Here is a 27,932-nt window from a genome sequence, read left to right as displayed (position 1 = left end):
CAGCCTTTGCGAACCGCGGCGCTGCCCTCAAACGCTGTGCCCTCCCTTCCCCCAAGGGCGGTGCCAGGACGATCGGCGCGCTGGCCGGGGCTCCGCCCCCTGCGGCAGAGCGTGTGGCGTCACTTCCGGCCTCTCTTTCCTCCGGCCTGGGGCGCGAGCTGGTGAAGGGTCGTTGTGTGTGCTGAACTCCTCGGAACCATGGTGAGTCTGGCCCTGTAGGCCCTTGCCCAAGGCCCGCCGTCCTCGGCCGTCTTTGGCCGTCCCCCGCCGTCCGCTGCCTCATCTGTATCCCAGCGCCGCGGGCTCCCTGTGTCTGTCCCCGGGCTCGCCGCACGTGGCGCAGGCCGCGGCGTGTGGCCTGCGCCGGGCCCGCAGGAGAGGCATGGGCCTGAAGGCCAGCATCTTGTTGTGACTCGGCCTCTCCACAGCCCCAGAACCCCGAGGCTCGGAGCTCACCCCAAGCGAAGAAATTTCTAGTGCACCGGGCGGGTCGGCGAGACGGGCTTCGTCCTCCCTCTCGGGGCGGAGCCTGGAGCGGCCAGAGGGCGAAGATGGCAGCGAGGCCGCAGCGTTCCCTCGTCCTCCTGGCGGTCGTCGTCGCGCGAGTGGCCTACCACCCCTGCCTGCCTTCTCCTTAGTTTAAAATCATCTTTGCCATCTTTGGTCTCGCCATACTTACAGTCGATCTCTTTGGGGTAGAATTTTTATTCCTGAAGCGCTTAGAGATCCAAAATGCAGTGTCACCTAAGTCCCTCCTTCCGCTTTAAATAAATGACTGCCCCGATGATGGAGAGCTTCATTTGTTTGAAAAAGTACCCTGGGCTGTAAATTAATTTTCTCTTAGGTATCTACTTGGAAGTGTAGTGGAAGGCACCTAAGTATATGTGTTAAAGAATACTGGTATTCAAACTGAGTCTTGGTTTTCCTTTTTAGGCGTCCCTTTCCCTTGCACCTGTTAATATCTTCAAGGCTGGAGCTGATGAAGAGCGAGCAGAGACAGCTCGTCTGGTAAGCCTTTATCTCATTCTTATAAAGATACAGTAGTTTTTTGGTTTTTATTTACAATTTTAAGACTGTGAAGTTGATTTTGACCATCTCTGATTTTTATTCCAGTCTTCTTTTGTTGGTGCCATTGCTATTGGAGACTTGGTAAAGAGCACGTTGGGACCCAAGGGCATGGTAAGAAAAACAGGGAATTTTAATTTTTTAATGTTGTTTTAGAGCCGTTAGAGATATAAAAACTTCTTTTGGATGCTTTGTTATCTTTAAAACTTAACTGTTAATTGTAAAAGTTAAGATACGGATATATACTCCTTACTAAAAATCAAAACAGTACCCATATGGCTAAAGTCCCCTCGATCACTATCCCCAGTGCCACTCACCTCCCCAGTGACAGACACTGTTACCATTTGGATATAAATCTAACCAATGTCTTTATTTTTATGTAGATGTACAGGTATTTTATGTATTATAAAATATTATTTTATATATTCTCCCTGTAATAGATAACATTGTTTTGTCGCGTGATAGATATTATTTGTATGTACGTTTTATGTAGCTTGGCTTTTTTAATTCCTTTCAGTATAAATAGATATACTGCCTCCTCTCTGACTGTCAAATAGTCTTCTGTATCTTGCTTATTTTATAGTTTGTATTTATTACTGTATTGTGAGGGACCCTTAGTTTGTGTCCGTTGCTTTTGCTGTTACAGTATCAGAACAACCTTGTTCATGTCTCTCTGTTCTTCTGCTGTCTTTAGGAGTAGACAAAGGTTAGGACACCAAGGTTTGCTTTTGGGGGGGCTGTATGCAATGAAAAAATTTAAATGGATTCTGCCAAATAACCATCCAGAGTATTTACACATTAGCAGTATATGAGAGTACTGATGAATCTGTGCATTCTTCCAGATGTACTTATATCTTAACTTGAACCAAATATGTTCCTTTTAGGACAAAATTCTGTTAAGCAGTGGACGAGATGCTTCTCTTATGGTAACCAATGATGGTGCAACTATTTTAAAAAACATTGGTGTGGACAATCCAGCTGCTAAAGTTTTAGTTGGTGAGTCTGAGGATGACATTTTGTTAACATTTGGAAACAATTTTAAATAAGCTGTGTTGACTGTCCTTTCGATTCAGTGATTATTTACTTTTTAATTGATTATTATTGTTATTAAAATGCAAGCTTCTAGATGTGGTATATATACACAATGGAATATTTCTCAGCCATAAAAAAGAATGAAATAATGCCATTTGCAGCAACATGGATGGACCTAGAGATTATCGTACTAAGTGAAGTGAGTCAGAGAAAGACAAATAGCATATACTGTCACTTATATGTGGAATCAAATATGACACTAATGAACCTATCTATGAAACAGAAACAGACTTACATATACAGAACAGACTTGTGGTTGCCAAGGGCCGGGGGGAGGGATGGATTGAGAGTTTGGGATTAGCAGATGCAAACTATTATATATAGAATGGATAAACAACAAGGTCCTACTATATAGCACAGAGAATTATATTCAGTATTCTGTGTTAAACCATAATGGAAAAGAATATGAAAAAGAATATATATATATATGTGTACAACTGAACCACTTTGCTGTACAGCAAAAATTAGCACAGCATTGTAAGTCAGCTATACTTCAGTAAAATTTTTTAAAAAATACAATCTTCTGGAGTGCCATGTACTTAATGATGGTAAAACTACTGTATTTCAGGCTGAAAAGTTCAAAGAATTTGTCAGTGAGGAAACCTAGATAAGTGAGATTTAGATTGGTAGTGGATATATTTGGAGAATTAGATAAGCTACCAAGGAGTAATTTAAAAAGCAGAATCAAATGTAAGTGAGTTAATAACTAGCTTTTTTTTTCCCCCTAGATATGTCAAGGGTTCAAGATGATGAAGTTGGTGATGGCACTACCTCTGTTACTGTTTTAGCAGCAGAATTGCTAAGGGTAAGAACATCTGAGCAACTTCAACTTCGTCTTATTGGGGTGTTTTTGCTACTGTGGTTTTGAGTATCAGAAGTAATCAAGTTCTTACTACAGATTTAGTATTCATGCTTGTCTTCCACTGTTTATTAATAGGAAGCAGAATCTTTAATTGCAAAGAAGATTCATCCACAGACCATTATTGCGGGTTGGAGAGAAGCCACAAAGGCGGCAAGACAGGCTCTGTTGAATTCTGCAGTTGATCATGGGTCGGTATACCAAAATACTACTGTTTCAAACATTTAATGTTTAAATGTTCTTTTCGAAATACACTCAATGCAGGAAGTCTAGAGAGCAGTAAAAAGCATACACAAACATGATTCTGTTGGCTCATCCTGACTCAATAATAACCAGAAAAACCCCACATTACCCCCCAAGAGGTAGTAACTAAAGTTGAAGTTTGGGTTTCCAGGGTTTTTTTTGCACGTATAATCACAATAAACAAAATAAATAGTATTGTATAGAGGGTTTTTTAGCCTCTTTAACCTAGTTGAATAACTAGAACAGTTTCTAGGTGTCAGTGTTCTCTGTAATATTAGTTTTAGTAGAGGTATGCATTTGATTATGTGACTGCTATAATTCACCTATCTGTAATTGGAGATTTGTGTTTCAACAATTTTTAGCTTTATAGTGTTGTGACAGACTTGTTACTTAAAAAAGTAAGTGTAATTGCTGGGTCCAAAGATATGTATGTATTTAAAGGCAATTTTATTTACCTTACAAGTAGTGCTCTAGCATTAATTTACAGTCCCACTAGCTGTACAGCAATGCCTCGTTTCCCACGTTCTTGAAATTTTTGTTTGCTTGTGTTTCTCTTTTGGTAGTTTGCCAGCTTGGTGGGGAAAATAGTATCCTTTAATTTGTATTTCTTGATTACTGATAAGGTTTAATTTTTTTCATGTGACTTAGAGCCCTGACTGGTTGAGGTGAAAGTCTGTTGACAAACAAGTATCTGGATAAATTTTGAGAAGTAAAACAGGGTTGATAACTTTCAGAGAAGCGTTTTAAGAACCGGCCTGAGTTTTTTTGTTCGTTTTTTGTTTTTTGTTTTGTTTTGCTTTTTTAGTTCTGACGAAGTTAAATTCCGTCAAGATTTAATGAACATTGCAGGAACAACATTATCTTCAAAACTTCTTACTCATCACAAAGACCACTTTACTAAGTTAGCTGTGGAAGCCGTTCTCAGACTGAAAGGCTCTGGTAATCTGGAGGCAATTCATGTCATCAAGAAGCTAGGAGGAAGTCTGGCAGATTCCTATTTAGATGAAGGTATGTACATATTGAATACGGGAAAAGAAGCCTTGACCAGTTGTTGAAAGCTAAGTACTGAGTGAATCCACTTTTAGTTAGTCAGGACTAGTGACACTTTGCAAAGCCAGAAAACTTGTCTTTAAGGACACAAATCATATTGCAACCATTTTTGTCATCTTAATTCATTTGTTATATTGACAGTGTCCTTGATCTTCTCATACTATCCCAGCATTTCTTTGATAACCTCTAGGTTTTACTTTATACCATGAAGTAAGTTAGTCTCTAATAAAGAGAAGTAGTTTTTTTTTTTTTTTTTTACTACAAGTCAGCTATTGTCAAATGGCACTTTTTCCAGGATTACATGTATTCTCTAGGAAGGGTCTGGGTAGGTCATACCAATTAGTTGGCAGGTGTTGAGAATATAGTTTCTGGTGTTCTTGAAGAGTGAGAAATGAGTTAGCAGCTGCGATTTCCTTAATAATAGTATGTTTTTTTCTTAGAGTGTGGATTTTTCAAAGCATCTTCACAGTGTATTCACAAAATAAACTGTACAAAGTGTAGGCGTTCTATTCTACAGAGAAGGAAAAAACGGAGTAAATGGTGCTTTACAGTTTCTGCTCTACCAGTTAGTGATTTGGAGTCTGGGTTTTGTTGCAAAAATGCATGTTGTTTGTCTCTGTTTCACAGGAGTAACAATTCTGAAAATATTCTTGGTTGAATTTATATGTAAGGGCTGTATAGCATTTCTCATAGGGGTTGGTGGTAGGGAAAGATAATTAAAACAAGGATAGCTACCATTGAATGTCTGCTCTGTGCCAGGCATTCTAATAGGAATTATACTTAAAATATCATTCCTTTCTCATGATGTTGATCCAGTGAGCAAGAATTAAGTTCAGCTGAATAGAGCAGAAAACCCAAGGTGATAATGGCTTAATAAGGTAAAAGTTATGTATGTATCTAAAAGAAGCCTGGAGAGATATACAATACTTAGTTCGTATGATAGTTCCAAATCAGCAGGGCCCTAGGCTGGTAGCTAGCATCTCTGCCACTGGTGATATTCCTGTTTATAGATGAGTAGCTAGGGTTGAACGATTTGTCCAAGGTTGCATACATAACCCGTAAGCAGCACGAGCATGATTGGGGCCAGGTTTGTCTGACTGCTGTCCATGACGTTTCATTTTATCACCAGCCTCAGTGTTTAAAAAGTTCACTTATCTCTAGTAATACCCTTTGTATCTGAGTTTTCACAGCTTGTTTTCTTTTTTGTTGGTTTTAAGCTAATGAAAGTGGACTTTAACAGCTTTGCATTGCAACACACACACCTGCAAATGTAATATGTCTCTGAGACAAAAGATTCAAAATGCTATTGACTCTCTTTTTAAAAATTAGTTTGTATTGAAATATAGGTTGCTGTACAAAAATGCTCTGTTGACTCTTAATATTTCTACTGTGCTCACATTTTCTGTTTCGCATTTTATTTTTTAAATGATCTGCTAAATTGATTCTTATGGTCACTGCTCTAGTGGAATATTTTTAGGTTCTAGGAGCTTGATGAATTGGACTTAAATGCATTCTTTGAAAGAGTAATTTGATAAAGCAGATTACCTTAAAAGATTTATTAACACAGCCTTGAAATATTTAATACAATACTATCCTTATATTGTAGGCTTTCTGTTGGATAAAAAAATTGGAGTAAATCAACCAAAGCGAATTGAAAATGCTAAAATTCTTATTGCAAATACTGGTATGGATACAGACAAAATTAAGGTATGTTAAACTACATTTCTTGGAATTATAATTGCTAGCTGCTGTAAACTTGGGCTGATAGTCAGTTGCACTAAAAAAAACCCTTATAGGGTTTGTATACATATGAATGTATATTTATATATTCTTATATAGTTTCTTACCTTCTGATTATATACATGAATATATATTTATGTTGTACGCATGCATACACACATGCACACATAGTTTTTGGTGTATTTACATTAAAAAGTTTAAATATGCTATGAAACTTGCGAGTAAGGGAAGTGATGCTATTTTTTATGCTTTCCTTTGTCTTAGATATTTGGTTCCCGGGTAAGAGTTGATTCTACAGCAAAAGTTGCCGAAATAGAACATGCAGAAAAGGAAAAAATGAAGGAGAAAGTTGAACGTATTCTAAAGCATGGGATAAATTGCTTTATTAACAGGTCTGTGGTTGCTTGTGCTAACAATATTTATAATAATCCAAGAAAGGATTGTTTTCTGCAAAGATGTAGGAAAATTCTTTTATATTGAATTTAGTTATTTAGGAAGTATTTTTTTCCAAATGTAAATAAAATTGTACAGCAAGGCATTTGCCTTACAATGATTTTAGTGAAAATTTATGTTAATATACTTTATTAAACCTTTTTGTGTCAACAATAACGGTTTTCTGTTTTGGCAGTTATATTATTAGTTTGGGCTGTAGTATACCTGTATTTGGAAGAGAGATTTAATTCCACATTAAATGATGGGGGTTTGAAGTACGAAAAAGCTAATGGTAGCATAGGAATAAAACAAGGATGAAGAGGTGAAAAGTATTAAGAGTTTTAGGGCTTATCTTTAATTTGTGTGAAGAAAATATGTGTAAACCTTCCCCATGTATTCTTAATATTCAGTATCTAAGGTTTTTATGGATTATTTTTCTTTTAGCACCTTTAATTATTATTTATTTATTTATTCATTTATTTATTTTGGCTGTGTTGGGTCTCCGTTTCTGTGCGAGGGCTTCCTCTAGCTGCGGTAAGCGGGGGCCACTCTTCATCGCAGTGCGCGGGCCTCTCACTATCGCGGCCTCTCTTGTTGCGGAGCACAGGCTCCAGACGCGCAGGCTCAGTAGTTGTGGCTCACAGGCCTAGTTGCTTCGCGGCATGTGGGATCTTCCCAGACCAGGGCTCGAACCCGTGTCCCCTGCATTGGCAGGCAGACTCTCAACCACTGCGCCACCAGGGAAGCCCCCTATGGATTATTTTGAATGGAGAAAAATACCAAGAGAAACAGGGCATTTCAGTGAAAAGGCAGTAGTTAACTTTGAGAGAGATTTACCATTTGATGGAAAATAGTTGTTATAAGCCAAATGTGTGTGGGCTTTTACAAGTTAATTACTAGGGACTTCCCTGGTGGTACAGTGGTTGGGAATCCGCCTGCCAAGGCAGGGAACAGGGGTTCGAGCCCTGGTCTGGGAAGATCCCACATGCCGCAGAGCACCCAAGCCCATGTGCCACAGCTACTGAGCCTGCGCTCTAGAGCCCACGTGCCACAACTACTGAGCCCGTGCGCCGCAACAAGAGAAGCCACCGCAATGAGAAGCCTGCGCACCGCAAAGAAGAGTAGCCCCCGCTCGCCGCAACTAGAGAAAGCCCGTGCAGCAACAAAGACCCGACGCAACCAAAAATTAATTAATTAATTAAAAAAAAGAAAAAAAGCTAGTTTTTAAACTTCTATGAGATCTATGATTCTGATAAGGCACATTTTGCTTAGCAGTGCTTTATACTAGGTATGAAAATTTTTTCTTTGGCTTTATTTAAGTTACAAACTTTTAAACAGATCTCCTTTTTACTCCTGTTGTATGAGTAACATTTGCTCATTTTGGGAGGTATGAAAGTATAAAGAAGGAACAGAATTCTCCCAGAAATTCTTCCATTAAGTTGATTTGTGGTGTGTGTGTATGTTGTTTCAATTCTTCATCTAGTGTGATCATATGGTATAAACTTTTATAACATGCTTTTTTTACCTAACAGTATATATATTTTACTTAAAATTACAAAATTTTCATAATTGGTAAATTGAGATTTACACAAACACTCTCTTCACAGATATTGGAAAGTTTTGTTCTTCTGTATAAAAATTCTTACACATATCTTCATTTAATTAATATCTGAATTTTCTTGCTGTAGAGTCTCAGGAGTAGAATCAAAGCATATAAACATAGATAAGGGTTTTGTTTTGTTTTTTGGTTTTTCTAGTAAATTTGTTTTTTAATTTATTTATTTTTGGCTGCGTTGGATCTTGTTGCTGTGTGCGGGCTCTCTCTAGTTGCAGCGAGCGGGGGCTACTCTTCGTTGCAGTACACGGGCTTCTCACTGTGGTGGCTTCTCTTGTTGCAGAGCACAGGCTCTAGGCGTGCGGGCTTCAGTAGTTTGGCTTGTGGCCTCTAGAGCATGGGCTCACCAGTTGTGGCACATGGGCTTAGTTGCTCCGAGGCATGTGGGATCGTCCTGGAGCAGGGCTTGAACCCGTGTACCCTGCCTTGGCAGGCGGATTCTTAACCACCGCGCCACCAGGGGAGCCCATAGATATGGGTTTTGATGCATTACTGCTAAATTGTTTTTCAGAATTATTGGTTCCTTTTATACTGTCAATGGCAGTATAAAAAACAATATCCATTTTCAGTACTAACATGGATACACTAGTATAATTTATAAAGTATTATACAATAATAAGTAAGAAATGTTACCTTGTTCTAATTTGCATTTCTTTGATTACTGGTGAGGTAAAAATATTTTCATGTTTTTTAGTCTAATGTATTTTGTCTTGCGAAGTAACCATTTTGAACACTATTTTTTCATATTTTATTTATAGGCAATTAATTTATAATTATCCTGAACAGCTCTTTGGTGCTGCTGGTGTTATGGCTATTGAGCATGCAGATTTTGCAGGTGTGGAACGCCTTGCTCTTGTCACAGGTATGGGAAAAAGGCATTAATTTCTAACATAATAATTACTCTTGGATTTACTGAGTGTTAGTGTATTTAACTCATTGCTAAGAGGACAAAGAGATTCCCTTAAGGATCCTAGAATCTAAAGTTATTCTGAAATCTGACATACTTTATGATATCTTTACATTTTTTTTTTTTTAATAATTCTTTATTTATTTAATTTTTATTTTTGGCTGTGTTGGGTCTTCGTTTCTGTGCGAGGGCTTTCTCCAGTTGCGGCAAGCGGGGGCCACTCTTCATCGCGGTGCGTGGGCCTCTCACTATCGCGGCCTCTCTTGTTGCAGAGCACAGGCTCCAGACACGCAGGCTCAGTAGTTGTGGCTCACGGGCCCAGCTGCTCCGCGGCATGTGGGATCTTCCCAGACCAGGGCTTGAACCCGTGTCCCCTGCATTGGCAGGCAGATTCTCAACCACTGCGCCACCAGGGAAGCCCCCTTTACATTATTTTTAATATACCAAGTTAAATGCCAGCTTCGCCATAGGTGTAGGTTTATTTTTGCTATGTTGTTTTAAAGATACTATCTTCTCTCACAAACCCACAGGACCACTGTTCTAAACATAGTCTAAATAAACTGAAGCTTAAAAAAAAGGAGTCTTTTTTTTGTTTGGTTTTTGGTTTTTGGTTTTTTTTTGGCTGCGTCCGGTCTTAGTTGCGGCATGCTGGATCTTTGTTGCGGTACACGGGCTTCTCTTCGTTCATGGAGTGCAGTTTAGTTGCCCCGCGGCATGTGGGATCTTAGTTCCCCGACCACAGAACGAACCCGCGTCCTCTGCGTTGAAAGGCAGATTCTTACTTAACCACTGAACCACCAGGGAAGTCCCAAAAAAAAGGAGTCTTAAGTCTTACCTAGTTTATTCATTTAATTTTAGTGCTAAGTGAGTAGTTGAATGCTTTGTGCCCTGTGTGATAGTGCAGTTGGAATAGTAACCTTTATTGAACATTTAACTATATGCCAGACAATGGGTCAAATACTTAAGCGTTGCTTTTGTTAATTTTTTAAAATTTATGAAAGTAATAAACGTTGAATAAGTGTGAAACATTCCAGCAGTGTATGATGAAAAGTTAGTTTACTCCAGTATCCTTCAGTAGAGGTATATGAGTTTTATAATCCCAGTATAGACTAGAAAGTGTGTCTACAGGTATGTTTACATCAAAGTGACATAGAGTGCAGTTGTTCACTTTTTTTAGTAATGGTTTTTAAAGTAACCTCTAAATAGCCCTTGAAAACTAAGTATAACAGTCTTTATCCTCTAATTTTCAGGCGCTTGAAAATGAATGAATAGGCTGGAAAGTTGGCTTGCTATCTGGCAGTGAGAATTAAGGAGAGTGGGGTTTTAGATGTAAAGCCACTAGGAACATCAGATTCAGTTCAGAACTGCTGTGTGTATTAGAAGAAATTAAACTATACCAAGTAGATAGTAGGATTGGTCTCATTTCAAAATAACTTCTTAAGCCATTTTTAATAATTTGAGAAGCATAGTGTTCTGACCTAAAAAGAGACATTTTACTTTCATTAATTATTTGGAAGTGGGTTTACCTGATTTAAAAGTTATTGCATACTTGTTGCTTAAGGTGGTAAAACTTATGATGCTTATGTTTACTTAATTCTTCCCTTAATGCAACAGAATTAAAGACATGACATAAGAACTGTGAATGATAGCACATTCATGGGATAAGTTGATATCATAAGGACTTGATAACATGAAATTGCCACATACACTCAGAAGAAAATTAACTGTACCAAGCTCACCAAACTGTATGGCTGTGAAGTAGACTCTGTGGTGGCTCCCATCCTTAGTAACATCTGTTGTCAAGATGTGTGAAATTGCTTCTTGCAAATGTCTAGAAATATTTTTTAACAGATGCACATGAATGAGTGTAGGATAAGTGAAAATTCTCATAAGCCAAATTGGTCTCATTTGGGGGATATGATGTCCCAAACATCTATTGTGTCTCACGTCTAGACACAAAGCAGTCTTAGGAATTTGCCAACCAAAAGTAAGAAGAGCTTCAGCTATACAGATTATGAGTGTAAATTAGTAGACTTGGGAAGACCTGAGTCCCTTTTATAAATTAATTGTAAAATAGAAATAAAGCATCAAGTATTCAGCAGATTTATCAGTAAGGTGTAGGGAAAGGGGTTGGTTGATGATTGAGGGAATCTATTAAAAGAGAGAGTAATGAGCTAGAGAAAAGGATTTAATTTTATTTATTTATTTTTTGGCCAAGCCGTGTGGCATGTGGGATCTAAGTTCCCCGATCAGGGATTGAACCCATACCCCCTGCAGTGGAATTGCAGAGTCTTAACCACTGGACTGCCAGGGAAGTCTGAGAAAAGGATTTTAAAATTGAAACCTAACTTTTGCTTAATTAAGAACCAGGAAAGGAAATGTTTATAGCATGGAAGATGGAGGGAAAATAGGAATAAAAATAAGACCTAAGGAATAAAATGAATTTAGTTTTTTGACTTCTCATTAAGTTTGCTCTGGGAAATCCTTAGTATACATTTCCCCTTTTTTCTAGGCCCAGGTGCTCACAATTTTAAGCAGTTCCTAGTGTCAGTACATCTGTTGATGTAATAAGATTAGTCAAATATTTTCATGTTTTGTTTTGGGATATTGGATCATAGGAGTACTGGTGTTCTAGATTGAATTCAGAAGAGAATCTGAATTTAAATTCAGGCTTAAAGGTAAATGTCAGAATCTCAATTGAGGTGGTATTATTACACAGTGTGTGCATATAGGTCTGAAGCCAGATTGCTTGTATTTGAATTTCAGCTTCATATTTGTTCAAACTATGTAACCTTGGATGAGCAACTAAACATTTCTTTGCCTCAGTTTTACCACTTCTAAATGGGGTGATAAATGAAGGCTGTCTTATTAGGGTTGTTGTGAAGATTAAATAATTAGTTTGTATGAATTGCTTCAGAGTGCTTGGCGTATAGTAAGCAAGTCAACTTAAATATTGTGTTTTCTGTTCATTACTGCTTGTTAGAAAACAAATTTTAAACCTGTTGTGCATTTAATTAATGTATATTTTTGTGCATAGGTGGTGAAATTGCGTCTACCTTTGACCACCCAGAACTAGTGAAGCTTGGAAGTTGCAAACTTATTGAGGAAGTCATGATTGGAGAAGACAAACTGATTCACTTTTCTGGGGTAGCCCTTGGTGAGTGATTATGTAGATCCTGGTATAGGTTCCTAAATCTTTGGTAGGCTCTTTTGAAGTGAAAGAAACAGTTGCTAGTTACTATAGTTACTAGAATATATGTCTTAATTCTTGAGAAATTCTAGTTTCAATCTCTTGAGGGCAGCCTCGTGTTAACTTTGTGTTTGTGAACAGTGCATATTCAATATAGTTGTTTTAGATAGCTTAGAACTGTTAGGAATGTGGATTGTTAGCAAAGAGAAGGTAGCAATGGAAGACATGTCAGCTTTCAAAACCGAGTATAACCTATATAAGTAATAGAAGGCAAACTTTTATGTTTTATAACTGAGTGTTCGCTGTCACGTAAGAATATTACTATTTTTTTAACTTTAGGTGAGGCTTGCACCATTGTTCTGCGTGGTGCCACTCAACAAATTTTAGATGAAGCAGAAAGATCTTTGCATGATGCTCTTTGTGTTCTTGCCCAAACTGTGAAAGATTCTAGAACAGTTTATGGAGGAGGTAAGCATTTGAAAAATATTGAACATATTTTATTTCTTGAAGTGTAGTAGTGGCTTTTGGCTTTAATGTTTCTTATAGGAACTTCATATTGCCTTTGCACTTAATTGTTAATGCTTAATATATCTTAAGGGAAGTCTAATTTAGTGTCTTGGAGACAACTAAGCATAATGATATGTTCTTGGATTTTTAATCTGTAGGCTGTTCTGAGATGCTGATGGCTCATGCTGTGACACAGCTTGCGAGTAGAACACCGGGCAAAGAAGCCGTTGCAATGGAGTCTTATGCTAAAGCACTGAGAATGGTAAGTTAATGAAAAAGAGAGCCGTGAATTTAAATTTTGTAGGTATTGATGGTTTTTAAATGAATCCATTCTTCTCTCTTGGGCAGAAAATACTTAACTTTCTTGGCTTTAAGAATTGGTTCACACTGCTTAAATTTGATTTTGGAGTTCATCCTCTTTATGAGCAGTAATTAAAAGGAAGCAGATTTTACATTGTTTTTTGTTTTTTTGTTTTTAAATTTATTTTATTTATTTATTTTTGGCTGTGTTAGGTCTTCGTTGCTGCACGCGGGCTTTCTCTAGTTGTGTCGAGCGGAGGCTACTCTCCGTTGCGGTGTGCGGGCTTCTCATTGCAGTGGCTTCTCTTGTTGCGGAGCATGGGCTCTAGGCGCATCGGCTTCATTAGTTGTGGCTCGCAGGCTCAGTTGTGGCTTGCGGGCTCTAGAGCGCAGGCTCAGTCGTTGTGGCGCACGGGCTTAGTTGCTCCGCAGCATGTGGGATCTTCCCAGACCAGGGCTCGAACCCGTGTCCCCTGCATTGGCAGGCGGATTCTTAACCACTGTGCCACCAGGGAAGCGTACATTGTTTTTAAATGTATAATTTTAGAAAGCTTTTCTTATAGTTATTACTAAACTTTCTTTTAGTAGAAAAGTTACCATGTCTTCTTCACTTCATAGTTGCCAACTATCATAGCTGACAATGCAGGCTATGACAGTGCAGATCTGGTGGCACAGCTCCGAGCGGCCCACAGTGAAGGCAATACAGCTGCTGGACTGGGTAAGAAATTAATTGGGACCATGTGGTCTTTTTTTTTTTTGGCTGCGTTGGGTCTTCGTTGCTGCGCGTGGGCTTTCTCTAGTTGCAGCAAGTGGGGGATAGTGTTTGTTGAGGTGCGCAGGCTTCTCTTGTTGCGGAGCACAAGCTCTAGGCACATGGGCTCAGTAGTTGTGGCACACGGGCTTAGTTGCTCCGTGGCATGTGGGATCTTCCCGGACCAGGGCTCGAACCCGTGTCCCCTACATTGGCAGGTGGATTCTTCACCACTGCGCCACCAGGGAATCTCCTGTGGTAGTTGTTCAGAGTAACTCTTGACCAGGTTCTTTTATTTTTTTTATTTTTTAAAAAAGATGAATTCTCATAATAACCATATAAAAGGTTCCTGTGACCCTTGCCTTTATAGCCATTGTACATTCTAGAAAAATGTTTAACTTCATAATGTCTACACTGTCAAAATTTTATTATTCCCTAAGAGGGGGTGTAACATTAGTTAGAAGATTTTTAACTTGTTTGTTATATAATGACTGTAGGGTTTAAATATATAAAAACAGTACTTATATTCTCAAGTAAGTATAAACTTTACTGTATCTCTTATAATCAGTATTAACTCCTAATCTCACAGTAAACTTATTCTGAGACATTCTTGAGAGTAGATCTCTGATACATAACATAAAAATGGCCAAAAAAAAGACTTAATTCAGATTGGAAAATTTCCCAACAAAATGTCTAGGACATAAAAGGAACAGTTTTAGAGGGTAGATAATCCTGCCACTGGACAAGAGAGAGCTTAATGAATAATCTGTCAGAAGATGAAGGGGGATTCTAATAAGAAAAGTAGATGACTTCTGAATTCTCTTCCAGTTCTTAAGAATCCATGGTGTGTTCAGTGATGAGCAAATTTTCTGCAGTTTTATTTGTAGATAGAGAAAGATGGGTGATATAGTGTTGTGTATAAATTTTTCATTATTTGACATAGTTACTCTCCATTGATATAGATGATCAATAGTTGACCTTTCAGTTTTCTAAAAGGCTTTCCTTGAGTGATAGTCTGATGAGAATGCTCTAACTAAATTGAGTAATTAGTTGTAATCTTATTTTTTTATAAGTCAGGATTAATTTTGTTAGGTCGTTAGATATGTTTTGATACTTTAGTTGTTAAGATTAGTTGTTTATTTAGTAAATACTTTCCAGATATGAAGGAAGGTACCATTGGAGATATGGCAATGCTGGGTATAACAGAAAGTTTCCAAGTGAAGCGACAAGTTCTTTTAAGTGCAGCTGAAGCAGCAGAGGTGATTCTACGTGTGGACAACATCATCAAGGCAGCACCAAGGTATCGTAACACTTTAAAGAACATTTCTTAGGAAAATTAACATGGAAACAAAAAATAGGTATATTTTTGATAATAGTAGTTGATGGGAAGTGGAGCTCTTTTGTTTAGATAACAGTATTTTGCAAGTTATTTAAAATATGTAATCACAACTCTTAGATTTAAGCCAGAAAAGCTTAGGTGGGGAGAAGGGTGTGGGTAACACAGGGTAGCCCTCAAGATTGAAAGGGCGCATAAAGAGCCAGGCTTGGGAAGGTCAAAAACCAGAGAACTTGAGGGTGGGCGTGTAGTAGTAAGAACTGATGTCTGTTTACCAGGATGAGTTGGCTTCAGTCATTTTCTGTCCTGGGTACACTTTTTCATATATACATTCTTAAGTACATAATATGCAGAGTTCCCTACATATTCCTATTCCAGCAGCATTTTTTTTTTTCTTTTTTTTTTTTTTTTGGCCGTGCCTTGTGGCATGTGGGATCTTAGTTCCCTGAGCCCTCGCGCCCTGCAGTGGAAGCATGGAGTCTTAACCACTGGACCGCCAGGGAAGTCCCTCCAGCAGCTTTTTAAGATGAAAATTCTTTTAAAAACTCATTCACACAAAAATGATTAAGTGGCCAGAGAAATCTTAACATGTGAAGATTCAGTTAATAATTTTAATTAATTAAATTAACTACTAATTGCTAATTAGTAGTTATGAAAACCATTTATTTTACCTGTTAGTGGAAGTTCAGGGAGAGGGAAGGGGATGGTGGCTTGAACCAGTACATAGAGGTGAAGGTGGTGAGAAGGGATTGATAATAGGTCTATTTTTGAAGGTAGAGCCGGCAGGATTTGATGATGGGTTGGATATAAGGTCTGTGAGGAAAGGGATTGGATAATTCAAGGGTGTTTGGGAGGTGGGGGGAGTGTCTTACAAGGTTTTTATTCAGAGCGCCTTAATAATTGCCACATTTCTCCAAAACGTTAAACACACTTCCATTTCTTCAAGGATAGAGAAGAAAAAAGAAAATTCTAAATAAATTTCGTCAGAAAAATCTGAATTGTGTTTTAACATGACAGTATTAAACATTTTTAGTTCAGGAATAAAACGTGGAAATTTCCAGCAAACAAAACAACAGTTACAAACCAAAAAAAAGGAAAAAAAACTACTGGGGCATGTAATTCAAGGTTTTTGTTGAGAAAAATAAAGTTTCTCTTAGGTGGAGGAAGGCTTTGGGAGGGAAGATGGGGGTTTTCCGTTTTGGACATTTGAGATGTCTGTTGAGAAAGCAGTTAGTTGGATAGTTGAGTCTGTAGTTCAGGGGAGAAGTTCGAGCTGTGGTTATAAATTTAGGAGTTGTCAGCCTGTACGTGTTATATAAGGCCATGAGACTGATTGAGTCCCCAAAAGAGTGAACGTAGCTAAAGAAGGAAAAGGGTTTTTTTTTAGGACTGAGTGCTTGAGAATTCCAGTAATAAGTTTGGGAAGATTCAGAGCAGCCATCAAGGGTCACTAAGAAGGATTGTGAAGTATAGGTAATTATTAAACTGGATGATGGATACATGAGGATTCATTATACAGCCTCTACTTTTATACATACTTTTGAAATTTCCCATAATACAAAATTCTAAGGTTGGGGGGTGCGGGGTGCCACTGAGGTAGGAGGAAAACCAAGGGAATGTGTGTCCCAGAAGCCAAATTAAGGAAGTATTTGGGGAGGAGGAGTGATCAACTGCCAAGATGATGCAAATAGGTTGAGTAAGATAAGGACTGAAAATTGATCCTAAAAACTGGATTTAGCAACAGAGGTCGTTGGTAGTCTTCATGAGCAGTTTTAGTGGAATAGAGGGGGCAAAAATCTGAAGTAAATTCGATAGAGGCTGGGAAAAGAGGAGTTGGAGGAAATGTACGTAGACTGCTTCTTCGGGGAGTGTATTGTGAATGGGAGCAGAGAAGTGGGATAGTAGCTAGAGGAGGTGTGGGTCATTACTGTGAAAATTCAGTGTGTGTAAGTGGGAGGAGTTTCACAGAGAGGAAATGATCGATGCAGAAGAGGGGTGCAGTCCACCAGCAGCTGCTGGATCTGGAGAACAAGAGGAGGACAGGAGGGAGGTAGGAATGTTATTAGGAAAGTATGCCCTAAGTAGACTTAAGTTCTTTGTGCAGAATCCTGCAGCACTCTTTTCATTGGCTTTCTTCTATGAAGGGCAACTATCCTCTTACTATTGAAGGAAAGAGTAGAAAATAATGATTTGGATGTGGAGAGAAAAGCTGAAATGCTATTCAAATCTACTGTTGTGAGTGGAAAGGACTGGGCTGAAAATCTAGATTCTCTGCTCCTGGTATTGGGAGGATAGGGTAATAAGGAGCACTCATATTTTGAACTGGAAAAATAGTGAGGGAAGGAAAAGCTGACGCAGTTTTCCTGGAAGCAGTGCCGCCACAGATGGTTAAATACAGTTACAGTTTCTGTTGTCTTCTAGCAGAATGACAGCAAAAGGAAACTGAGTTCTATAAGTAAAATTTTCTGACTTGGGAGCAAGGTCACATAGCTGCACCCACCCTCAGAAATCTTTGTAATACCTTAGCACCCTCAACCACATTTGAAATATAAACTGTAGTACCTCGTTTGATCTGGTATCACTGTTTTCAAAGTTTAAGTGTCTTTTAAATATATTAGAAATTCTGAGTAATTTGTAGTAAAGAATCATGAGTAATTTTGTTTAACTCAGCCTTCCCAAATATACTGGGCTATGCACTTCTTTTCAAACTCATTATTAACCTCCAGGTAATTAATTTTTCAGATCAGTGCTTTGTGACAGCTGCTTGATAACTTTTTCTATATTGACATCCTTCGGTCATACTCCTATAAGCTACCGAGGTTGGAAGGTTTATCTCTGTATGATCCCAGTATGTACTCTCTGGATCTGTTTTTATGCTTTTTCTGCTTCTCTTAAGTGTTGTGTTTGCCTCTAGAAGCAGTGTTTCCACAGTCATTAAGTAAACAATTTCGCTAGTATCCCTACCACGCCCCCTTCCTGATTCACTATGTATAGTCACCAGAGAATAAAAGTTTAACATCACAGATGTGTGAGAGGTACTGTTGGCATACTTCAGTGAATTACCCAACCCCATCACCAGCTTATCTATTGGCATTTGTTTTTGTTCATTTAGAATAGTGATCCAGAGGTTTTAATTTAGAAACCCCAAAGCCTTGTCATTTTACAACTTCTGATGGAGAGAACCAACCATCTTTGACTAATTTAGTAAAATTCACTAACGTATTGGTTAAAAACATGAATTAACCATTTTCTGGAGAATACATATTTGGTAAGTAGGTTGTTTGGATGAGAAGCTGAGAACTGCTGAATACCTACAGGCCTTCACATTCCACAGATTTTTTCTGTCCTCTTACTAATACAATAATTAAGGGATGTTAATTGTGAGGTAGAAACATTCTGTTTACACATTTAAAATTGGTTTTAGTAAAAGTAGGATTATAGCTGTGTTTGTATTTAATATAGACCTTTGGTTACAATCATGCTTTTCATTTTCACCGTTGCCTTTGTTTTCTTAACTGTACGTTTTATGATTCTTGCAGGAAACGTGTCCCTGATCACCTCCCCTGTTAAGCATTCCCATATGCTGTTGAGCTCTGGAGCAGTTCATAGTAAAGTTGTGTTTGAAAGACTTTAACCTCCTGAACGAAGACTATAGAATTGAAGCTTACCTGTGGCTGTTATATCCTTAAGATTGGACATTTAACTGACCTTCTATTTTAACATGGGTCTAATTTATTTGCTCTTTCATTTTCCATAAAATTCAGTTGATTTAAGAGTTCATTTCTCATACTGTGCATCAAAATAAAAATTTGAACAATTACCTAGTTCTTACCTGACTTTAGTGATTTGTATCCCATTTTAACTCTACTTAATGGGAGTGAATGATTATAGTTTCAGTGTAGAGTTTCCAGCTTAACTAATGATTGATGTTACACATTTATGAAAAAAAATTATCCTGATTAATGTAAGTCCAAGTGAGATGTGATAAACTTACATTAATCTTTTGATTCTCAATCATACATAATATTTATTAACCATTTTGTTTTGTGAAAGTACCATATACTTCAGTACTCTTCTAATTTTCTGTAGTCTAAGTACTGTCTCTTACATAGGAAAAAATTTATGGTGGCTTCTGTTACTTCAAGCGTGAAAGAGTTATATTTTAAATGTTGGTAGCTGCAAGCTGCTTCAGGCACCTGTGATATTTTATAGGGTGTGGATATAGTTAGACGTAAGCATTGTTGTTTGTTGTTTTGTTAGGGTTTCTTGTTTTTGTTTTTGGCAAATGGATCCTAGATAGAATGTAAGTCTGTGCTGAGTTTGATGGTTTAAATGTGAATTTAGATTCGGAGGTTATTGATTTGTCAGTATACAGCAGAATGCACGAAATTAAACGAAAGCCCAGCAGTAGTTTCTACTGGGTATCTGCTAGCATCGTGGAGAGACATTTTATTCGCACAGAGGAGTGAAAGGGTTTTCAAAGAAACACTGATGAACCAACCTGTTCTGTTTTTGTCCAAAAGTGTGTCTCAGCATTTTAGTGCTACTTTGTAGAAGCTATGAAAACTGGAAAAATTTGGTTTTTGTTGTGAACTAGCTTATATCCTCCAACATTCACATAAAGGAGAAACTTCTGAGATAGATAATCAGAGAATTATACAGATTTTTACTTTTTTCACTTTTAGAAACATAGCAGTACGTTCACTATGTAATTTTTTAAAGTACTTTATCACACATTATAACATCAGTGTTCATCCCACAACTCAGGTAGGTGGAACAGTTGAGCATATCATGATCTAGAAAATGTGCAGAGGTTTCAGTGGGAGAGGTAGGTGGGTTTAAACATTTATCCTGAGGGACCAGGTAGCTTGGAGTAGGATTTTAATCTAAAGTGTATTTGGGCTCATTTTCTCCAAAGGTCTTAGAAAGGATACACCAGTAAGTATTAAAGTTAATCTAAAAAGAGGTAGAAATGTGGGAGCTTAATTGTATATCCAAGAATACACCCATGCTTCTTTTCCTCTGAATTCATATCCTTTGAAGCCTTTACAGATTTTTTCATCATAGGCCTAGAATATCCCGAGTTCACAAATTACAAAGTTTTTTCTATTTCAGAGGTAAAGTACCAACCTAGGGCCCTCTAATTCCTATAAGAGTTTTAGGATGGAGTTTCTTTTAACTCAGAAACAACAGTTATGGAAGCAACAGTTATGGAAGTGAGTTTTTATTTTCGCAAGGCTTTTGTGACATAGAAATGGAGATTTTTGTAATGTACGTTAACAGTTAACTGTGTAGAAATTGTCTAAGTGCTTAGAATTTTTAAATCCATTTTAGTAGCCTTCTGTTTTTCTTTGAAGAGGATAATATGTGTGCTGGTTTTTCTTTTACTCTCCTCAAGTCAGAATCCGTTCTTTGCCTGCTTGGAGGCCATGGGACTTAGCCTTGCTAACTGCCTCACAGCTCCCTGTGGACTGGTTTCCTGTGGTTTAATTCAGGAAGCACTGGTAGGATATGGGGAGAGGGAGTTGGTATTTTCTTCCTGGTTTTGCTCTTTGTCTCTGGAATTGGCTGCATCCCTGCGAGACCTACCAGTATAGCTCTCTGGGCAAGCCCTCTTCATGACTCTCAGCTCTTGCTGCATTTTGGTAACGTTTCTGTTCCCACTTCACTCAGCCTTATGGGTGGGGCTGGCGGCTGCTGTGACTCATGCCAAATACAATCACTTGTATTACCCTGATCTTTCTCCCCTTAATTCTGTTTAGTAACAGTTCCTTTGTGAAAAGTCTCTTTGTAAAACGTATGAGGTGAACGCATTTTCTTGTCAGGACCCTGACTCATAGAAGTCAATAGAATACTTTGTATGAAATTCTTTTCTGAAATCTGCCTTGTCTTGTACCTACTCAAGTGTTTTAGGATATTACTAGAGCAGAAGTGTAAAGAGGACTTAACCTTTTTTTAATCAGTATTATTGTAGAACGTTTTTGATTCCCAATATGAATAAAGAATAAAGATTTTTAAATTGTGAGCAGTACATAATACCTCTTTCAAAGAGGTATTGAAAAGACTATGAATAAATCTACACAAGACCCTGAGGATAGTGCCTGACACAGTGGTGCTCCGTAAGTGTCAGTGTGTCTCCCTGTCCTGTGGCCTTGGTGCAGGATAAAATCTCCAAAATTCAAGTAATGTGGTCGAATTATACCAGCCACTGGGGACTCAAAGATAAATATCACCTGTTTCGTGTTCTCAGAAGTGGACAGTCCAGAAGTGGGGAAAAGCATGTAAACTTACTTGTTGTCTAATGGCATTAATATTCTTTCTAAGATAGAGTACAAGGTGTATCTTTTTTTTTTTTTTTTTTTACAGTGGCAAAGGCAGTAAATTATCTAGCAGACACACACCCGTGTCTTCAGTCTCATGTCTCTTGCCCTCATGACATGAATGGGTTTAGTGCCAAGGAATAGTGTCACATTTTCATGTACTTTGGTGATTTTGCAAATTCTAGAATAACAGGCAGAGGGCAAAGTATATTTGTTTAGAAGGTTAAAAAAATGAATCCTTGGTAATCATATCTGTTCTCCTGTATATGTAAACCAGAAGTGTTTGACCACATTGCAGTTATATTTCTTATATTCAAGACTAGAGATAATATTGAAAATTTTATGGAGAGAGAAAAAGCTTTTTTGTTCAATTGCTGTTTATGTTTTTTTCCTTCAAACAAGGAGTTACACTGATTGTTCGGTAAATATAAGTATTGTACTGCCATAGTATAACACTTAGTAAAAGAACATGTTAAGTAAACATTAGCCATCACCTGCCAATCACTGTTCCATGCACTTCATACACAGTAATTTGTTTAAACCTGACAGGGCCCTGAGAGGCAGAAACTGTTGACATCTTACTGATGAGAAAACTGAGGCACACAGGTAGGTAACTGACCAGTAAATGACAAAGGTAGGATGTGATCTCAGGTAGTTTGAAGGGCCATGCTCTTAACCATCGTAGTACACTGCCTCCAGGTTACTGTGTGTAGGATATGGGCTTTTAAAATTTGAGTAGTTGATTTTTAGAGCACAAGCTGACTTTTCAAGTGTGAAATTGCAAACTTAGTATTGTTCTAGGACAAAAAAAAACCTGAGAAAGTCCTTAGAATCCACGTTAAAGATTTTAGTTGGCATATTTGTGGAAGCTAAAATCCTACATAAACTTCTGGAAGAGATTTTCCTCTGATGCACTTTGGGTTTCAGGACTGTTAAAAGTAAAATGTTGGGAATTCCCTGGTGGTCCAGTGGTTAGGACTCGGCGCTATCACTGCTGTGGCCCGGGTTCCATCCCTGGTCGGGGAACTAAGATTTTCGCAGGTCACGTGGTGCACCAAAAAAAAAAGTTAAAAAGTTAACGTTTGGTGCTTCAGCATTTTTCCCTTTTAAAGTTTATAATTATGTTAGAATTTCAAGAAAACATCAGAGGGTTATAGAAATGTAAATATGCATTTACATAGTCAATTTATAAAATTGATTGAAATCCTATAGTGAAAACTTGGACAGCAAAATTCGTGGTGAACACTTAACCATGTTGTTTAAGAAGTGTTTATTTGTTGTGTATTGATTATTTTAGAACAAAACAGTTTATGTGTCAGAATGTTTATAATTTGATACCTGTTTCAGACTAGTTAGCTCATTAGATGAAAATTCTATGGGTCAAATGGCTACAGCTTATGGCTTCCTTGGAAAAGGTGGGCGCCTTAATCTTAGGAGGGGGAAGAGAGGGTCAAAAGAAAATCATAGCCATTGTGAAGGATGAGCTATGAAACAGCTCAGAAGGCAGTCTTGTTGGCAGAAAGTTTCTAGTATCAACTGAGTATAGTGTAATTGCAGTCATTAGGAATGAGTAAATAGACTAAATCCTAGCTGTCTAATAGAAATCTGGGCTCATTATTAAAGGAGTTAAGTATTTGACAATTTAGTGATTAAAAGGACCCTTTGGCAGTCTGATCAATGGGTTGTAGTTACTCTACCGACTGGGAGGTGGTGATAGGAAGAGATGATGTGAAACCATGAAACTTTTTCTTCCTCTGGTTTAGCAAGAAATAATTATGGTAGGAAAACATGAAAATTGCTGTATAATGTCATTTTAGAACCAAACTTTGCTGGGTTAAGATGCTTTTATGGCAAAAGTACTTTTTAAAAGCTAAATTCAATATGTTTTAGTTAAGATGACACTTTTGTTTCCTTGACTGCTGAAAGGGTTCAAGATCATAAAGGATTGTGTTATTAAACTACCCACTGACAGCAGTTTAAAATTGATGTATTCATGGGGAGAAGAAAAGGTCATGATTAACATACTTCAGAGAAATAGCGGCCTGAATACCTAGGTTTATACACTGACCATCAAAAGATTTTATCTACAAAAATCAAAACAAATCAGAGCAAGGGCAGAGATACTGAGGCTGAAGAGGCAGACAATTCCTATATATACCACAACCTGCAATTCCAATTTCCAAATGCTTGTTGCAAGCGAACAGATTTCTCACCTACAACTTTTAACCTAATATGATTCTGGAAATGTGGTCCCTGCATGGCAAGGGATTCAGTTCAGTTCTGGTTCATTACGTGAGTAAACAGGAGGGCTCTGCTCCACAGAGGCAGCCAGTCACAACGAGGCTTGATTTTGATGCAACCACACTGCCAAGGAGAGGTTCTGTTTTCTAGATGACTTTCAGCATTGCCAGTGACAGTCTACAGGTGGGAGCAGACCTTTGGTCAAATCTTTCAAGGAAAATGAGCGAAATCAGCATGAACCACTGTCAAGTTTAAAGTGGCAGCTGGATTCCACCAGGAGGCATTCCCAGCAGGGGTGTCTTCTCAGCAGCCACTAAATTTCAGGGAAGAAGCTTCATCTTGAGCCTTTGCAACAACGAAGAGTCTGAATCGGACTGACTAGGTAGACATGTCATTTTTAAGTGGCCTGAATCGGTAATGTCTCTTCTTACCATTTATGGTCATTCATAGTAAGAAAATACATCCTGCAAAGGGCTGGAGACAGGCCCCCTGAACTTTTAGATGAGCTCTGTAACAAATACCTTGTTTGAGGGGCTCTTTGGCCTCATGACCAGCCACTCCTGGAGACTGGAGGAGGCCAAAGGGTCCCAGCCTTTCTTGCTCTTCAGTGTTTCAAAATACCTGCTTGGAGAGGCTGATTTTCTTGCAAAGAAGTTGTCATGCTACCTATAGCACACAGTTCCCTTTGGGAGAGATGGTGGCCTTGAGTATTTTCTTCTTGGTGTGAGGTAGGCATTTCATCTGACTGTTCCATTTTCCACTGGCAGAGCCGCCCCACCTGTCCCAGAGCAGTCCTTTGCATTCTAATGGAGAGGTCTCCAGAAGATTCTGGAGTTGGGTCCTTGGCATTGACCTACACCTGAAGCTTCTCAGGAATTGGTAGGCGGAAGTGGAGGAGGCAGGGCAGGCACTTGTGCCTCCTGGCTTTCCTGCCTGGCCAGTGCGTAGCACCTGGCTTTTCTGGGGTCAGGCTCTGGGGTCTCCTCTGCCCATCTTCCCACGCGACGCACCCCTTTGGCCACCTTGGGTGCATTCCTGCAAGGATTGTGGTCATAGATGACCAGCTTCAGGCTTGACAGGTGGGCCAGGCTGGGGAAGTAGCGGATGCTGTTCCAGGCCACATCGATCACCTCCAGGGAAGTCATGTGAAGCAGCACAGGGGGGAAGTCTGTCAGCAGGTTGCCTGAGAGCCAGATGGTCCTCAGCTCCCGGAGGCGCCGGAGCCGGCCTGGCAGCAGACGCAGGGCGTTGGAGCCAGCATGCAGAGTCTTGAGGAGACTCAGCTCACAGACCACATCTGGCAGCTGGGTGAGGTAATTGGCCTCGACCCACAGGGTCTGGAGATTCTGGAGCAGGCTCAGCTCACCGGGGAGGTCGCAGAGTTTGTTGTTACCCAGGTAGAGGATGCAGAGCTGTTTCAAGGTACATACCACCTGGGGCAGAGCCTTGAAGTTGTTGAAATCCAGGGCCAGGATCTGCAGATTTTGCAGCTGCCCCAGCTCCGGAGGCAGGCTGTTGAGGTGGTTGTCACTCAGGTAGAGCTTGGCCAGCTGCTGGAAGGAGCACACGTGCACGGGGACGCGGCGGAGCTGGTTCCCACTCAGATCCACCATCTTGTCCAGCGGCATCTCCCGGAGGTCTCTGACCATGTAGTTCTGGCAGCGGTCAGCCGGGATGAAGGCCGCGAGGGCCCTGATGGTGTTCCCCATGGCAAGCCGCAGCCCGCCGACCCTGGGGCTGCTGCCTCTGCTCTGAGGCCTGTCCTCCCCTCTCATTATAACCTGGGGATTACGTGACAAAAGCCAGTCACTGCAACAGAGAGAAGTGCTCCTGATAGCGACTTGAGTGTTGGGTGACAGGCAGGGTTGGAGGCGGGGTCTCACATACTTGCTTTCAGTCGCCTAAGCCCCAGTCCTCTTTATCTACATTTTTTTGTTTGTTTCAAACGGAAAATAGCTTCACTGTTTTTTCTAATGATAAAACGTTGAGACATTACATAAAGGTGTAAAAGAAGAAAGTGAGAACAACCATAGTCACACCCACCAGGGATAAACACTGTAAACGTTTTATTTAACAGATGTCCTCCAGCCTTTTGCTACATGTAATCAATTTGTTTAAAAAAAATATATACTGTTTAGGAGTCTTGTTTTTTATCAGAACATATGGACATATTTTTATGTTTGCAGGTATCCATGCAATTATTTTAAATACCTGCAAAGCATTCCATTATATGGATGCACTGTAATTTAAACAGGTCTCTGTTGTTGGGCATCTAGGTTGCTTACAATGTGTCGCTATTATAAATATCCTTGTACATACAGTGTGAGCAGTTATCCACTAATTTCTTTCGGAAATGTCCTTAGAAGTGTTACTGGGTCAAAGATATGCATCCTTTAAAGGCTTTTCGTTGGTAGTGTCTCCCCCCTACCCCCACCAGATCTGAACGAGTGTATACGCTCCACAAATGTCCGTTTTCTTATTTCTTCATTCTTACCAGTTAGTAGTTTTCTACACTTAAAAAAATTTGCCTTTGGCAAGTAGAAAAACAGAAGAAAGAGAAGAGGAAAACCAGCCTTCTAAAGCTTAAGTAAATGAGGGTGTCCTACAGTGTGTCTGTGTGGGATGTGGCTCACTGCCCCTCAAAGGTTTGAGCTTCCTTCCATAGAGCTGAGTTACTGTGGGAAGAAGCTGTCCATCTGGGACATTTCTTAGTCCTAGTCTAGGGCAGTCAGGCTAATTCTGGCCAATGGAATGTGAGCAGAAGTGATATAAGACATTTCTAGGCCTGGTTCATTTAAAACAAACCTCACCTTCCTCCACACTCCTTCCCCATCTAATACCCAGGGTGACCTTAGAAGCCACCAAGTATGTGGAAGTCATATGTTGAAGTCCTGGGTTTCCTGGATCTCTGAATAAGTGCTAGGGTCAGAACACCTCCCCTCCCACACACACTCACTACCACCAATTGGATTTAGGTAAATGAGAAACTTCAATTGTGTTAAGCCGTGGAGATCTGGGGGCTTATCTCTTACCTTAATGAATAGAGCAGTTGTTAAAAATAAGGAGATAAATCTTTATATACTGATGTGCAAAGATATTCAGGATAAATAAAGGGCAAAAAAACAAGTTTCAGAACTTTTTTACCATTCCATCTGGGAAAAAATATGCATATATTCTTGCATATGCCTAAAAGTATCTGTAAGACAAAACTGATTATCTCTGGGGAATCTGCCTGAAGGTTTGGGGGTGATAGGAATGCTGACTCTTCCATTTACACCCTCTTGTATTGTTTGATTTTTTTTTTTAACTATATACATATATTACTTTCAAAAACTCTATTCCAAAAGAAACGGGTTGTTTCCATTTACAGAAGAAATGAGTTGTTTCCATTTCTAGCAGCCTGCCTGCTGTCTGGATAGAGTGCCAGGTTTGGGTGGAAGGCTTGGTACACCATTTAACCTCCTCCAATGCCTTTACTGCTAAATTGCTTATAATAGACTGAACAGAGCCATACAGGAGCATTCCATGTGAATGGCCATTCTGCAGAGCTATTTGGCAATGCAGCATCACTACCCACCTTCTTTCTTCTCAGTCATGACTAAAGCCAGTGTCCTTGGACTTTGTAAACATTGAATGTCAAGGGCTATTATCTTAAGCCCTCTCCTTTCTTTGCTGATTTGTCCTGTAATAACTAGCCTCTCAACAGGTACTGTGCTTTGGCTCTATATTTAGCATGGTCAGTGGTGGCCACAAATGGTCATGAAGCTGCTGCCCTGATGTCCCTAGAAATGATAATAATAATGATTGCTACCCATTATTATTTATAACTAAGTGCTAAGCACTGAACTGGTGCTTTACATACACTATCTCTTCTTAACAACTCCTGCCAGGTAAATATTTTTTATCCTCAATTTTCAGATGAGAAAACTGAGGCTTAGAGAGGTTGAAGAATAACATCAAATATTTATTGAGCACCTATTGTGTTCTAGATGCAGGGAATCTGGTGGCTAACAAGATAAGATCCTGATCTCACAGAGTGTACAGTTCTATCAGAGTGGAGTTAGGTCACACCAGTTGACAAACTACCCTCACACACACCTCCACTCAGCACTTTAATGCCAGCCCCTAAATATGAGCAGGTAGCTAAGGATAACCACACATGAGACTTCTACGTGAGAGATGGAGATTGAAATAAGCAGAGTAAAAGAAATCAAGAAACAAAAAATGGAGAGAGCAGAAGAAAGTCTTAACTAATTTTACTACAGTATTTTCAGTTAACTCTAA

At 39.1% G+C, this 27,932-nt stretch overlaps 2 protein-coding genes across 2 annotated transcripts; one reads left to right on the top strand and one right to left on the bottom strand.

The window, feature by feature from the left end:
• The first annotated feature begins 45 nt into the window (after positions 1 to 45).
• CCT2 (chaperonin containing TCP1 subunit 2) lies at positions 46 to 18,907 on the top strand. Its single transcript, XM_007195039.3, has 16 exons — positions 46 to 201; positions 934 to 1,008; positions 1,114 to 1,179; positions 1,950 to 2,061; positions 2,886 to 2,962; positions 3,095 to 3,207; positions 4,065 to 4,267; positions 5,916 to 6,016; positions 6,314 to 6,441; positions 8,855 to 8,958; positions 12,041 to 12,160; positions 12,533 to 12,661; positions 12,859 to 12,962; positions 13,619 to 13,718; positions 14,910 to 15,051; positions 18,627 to 18,907. The coding sequence occupies exons 1-16, from the start codon at positions 199 to 201 to the stop codon at positions 18,655 to 18,657; spliced, it is 1,608 nt and encodes a 535-aa protein (XP_007195101.2). The 5' UTR covers positions 46 to 198; the 3' UTR covers positions 18,658 to 18,907.
• A 5,610-nt stretch (positions 18,908 to 24,517) lies between these two features.
• On the bottom strand, positions 24,518 to 25,396 carry LRRC10 (leucine rich repeat containing 10). Its single transcript, XM_057556095.1, has one exon. The coding sequence runs from the start codon at positions 25,355 to 25,357 to the stop codon at positions 24,518 to 24,520; it is 840 nt and encodes a 279-aa protein (XP_057412078.1). The 5' UTR covers positions 25,358 to 25,396.
• Between the last annotated feature and the right edge of the window lie 2,536 nt (positions 25,397 to 27,932).

This window comes from Balaenoptera acutorostrata, chromosome 11 (genome assembly GCF_949987535.1).
Source record: "Balaenoptera acutorostrata chromosome 11, mBalAcu1.1, whole genome shotgun sequence".
Lineage (NCBI taxonomy): Eukaryota > Metazoa > Chordata > Mammalia > Artiodactyla > Balaenopteridae > Balaenoptera > Balaenoptera acutorostrata.
Note: the sequence above shows the minus strand (reverse complement) of the source record. Positions and strands in the feature narration are given on the sequence as shown.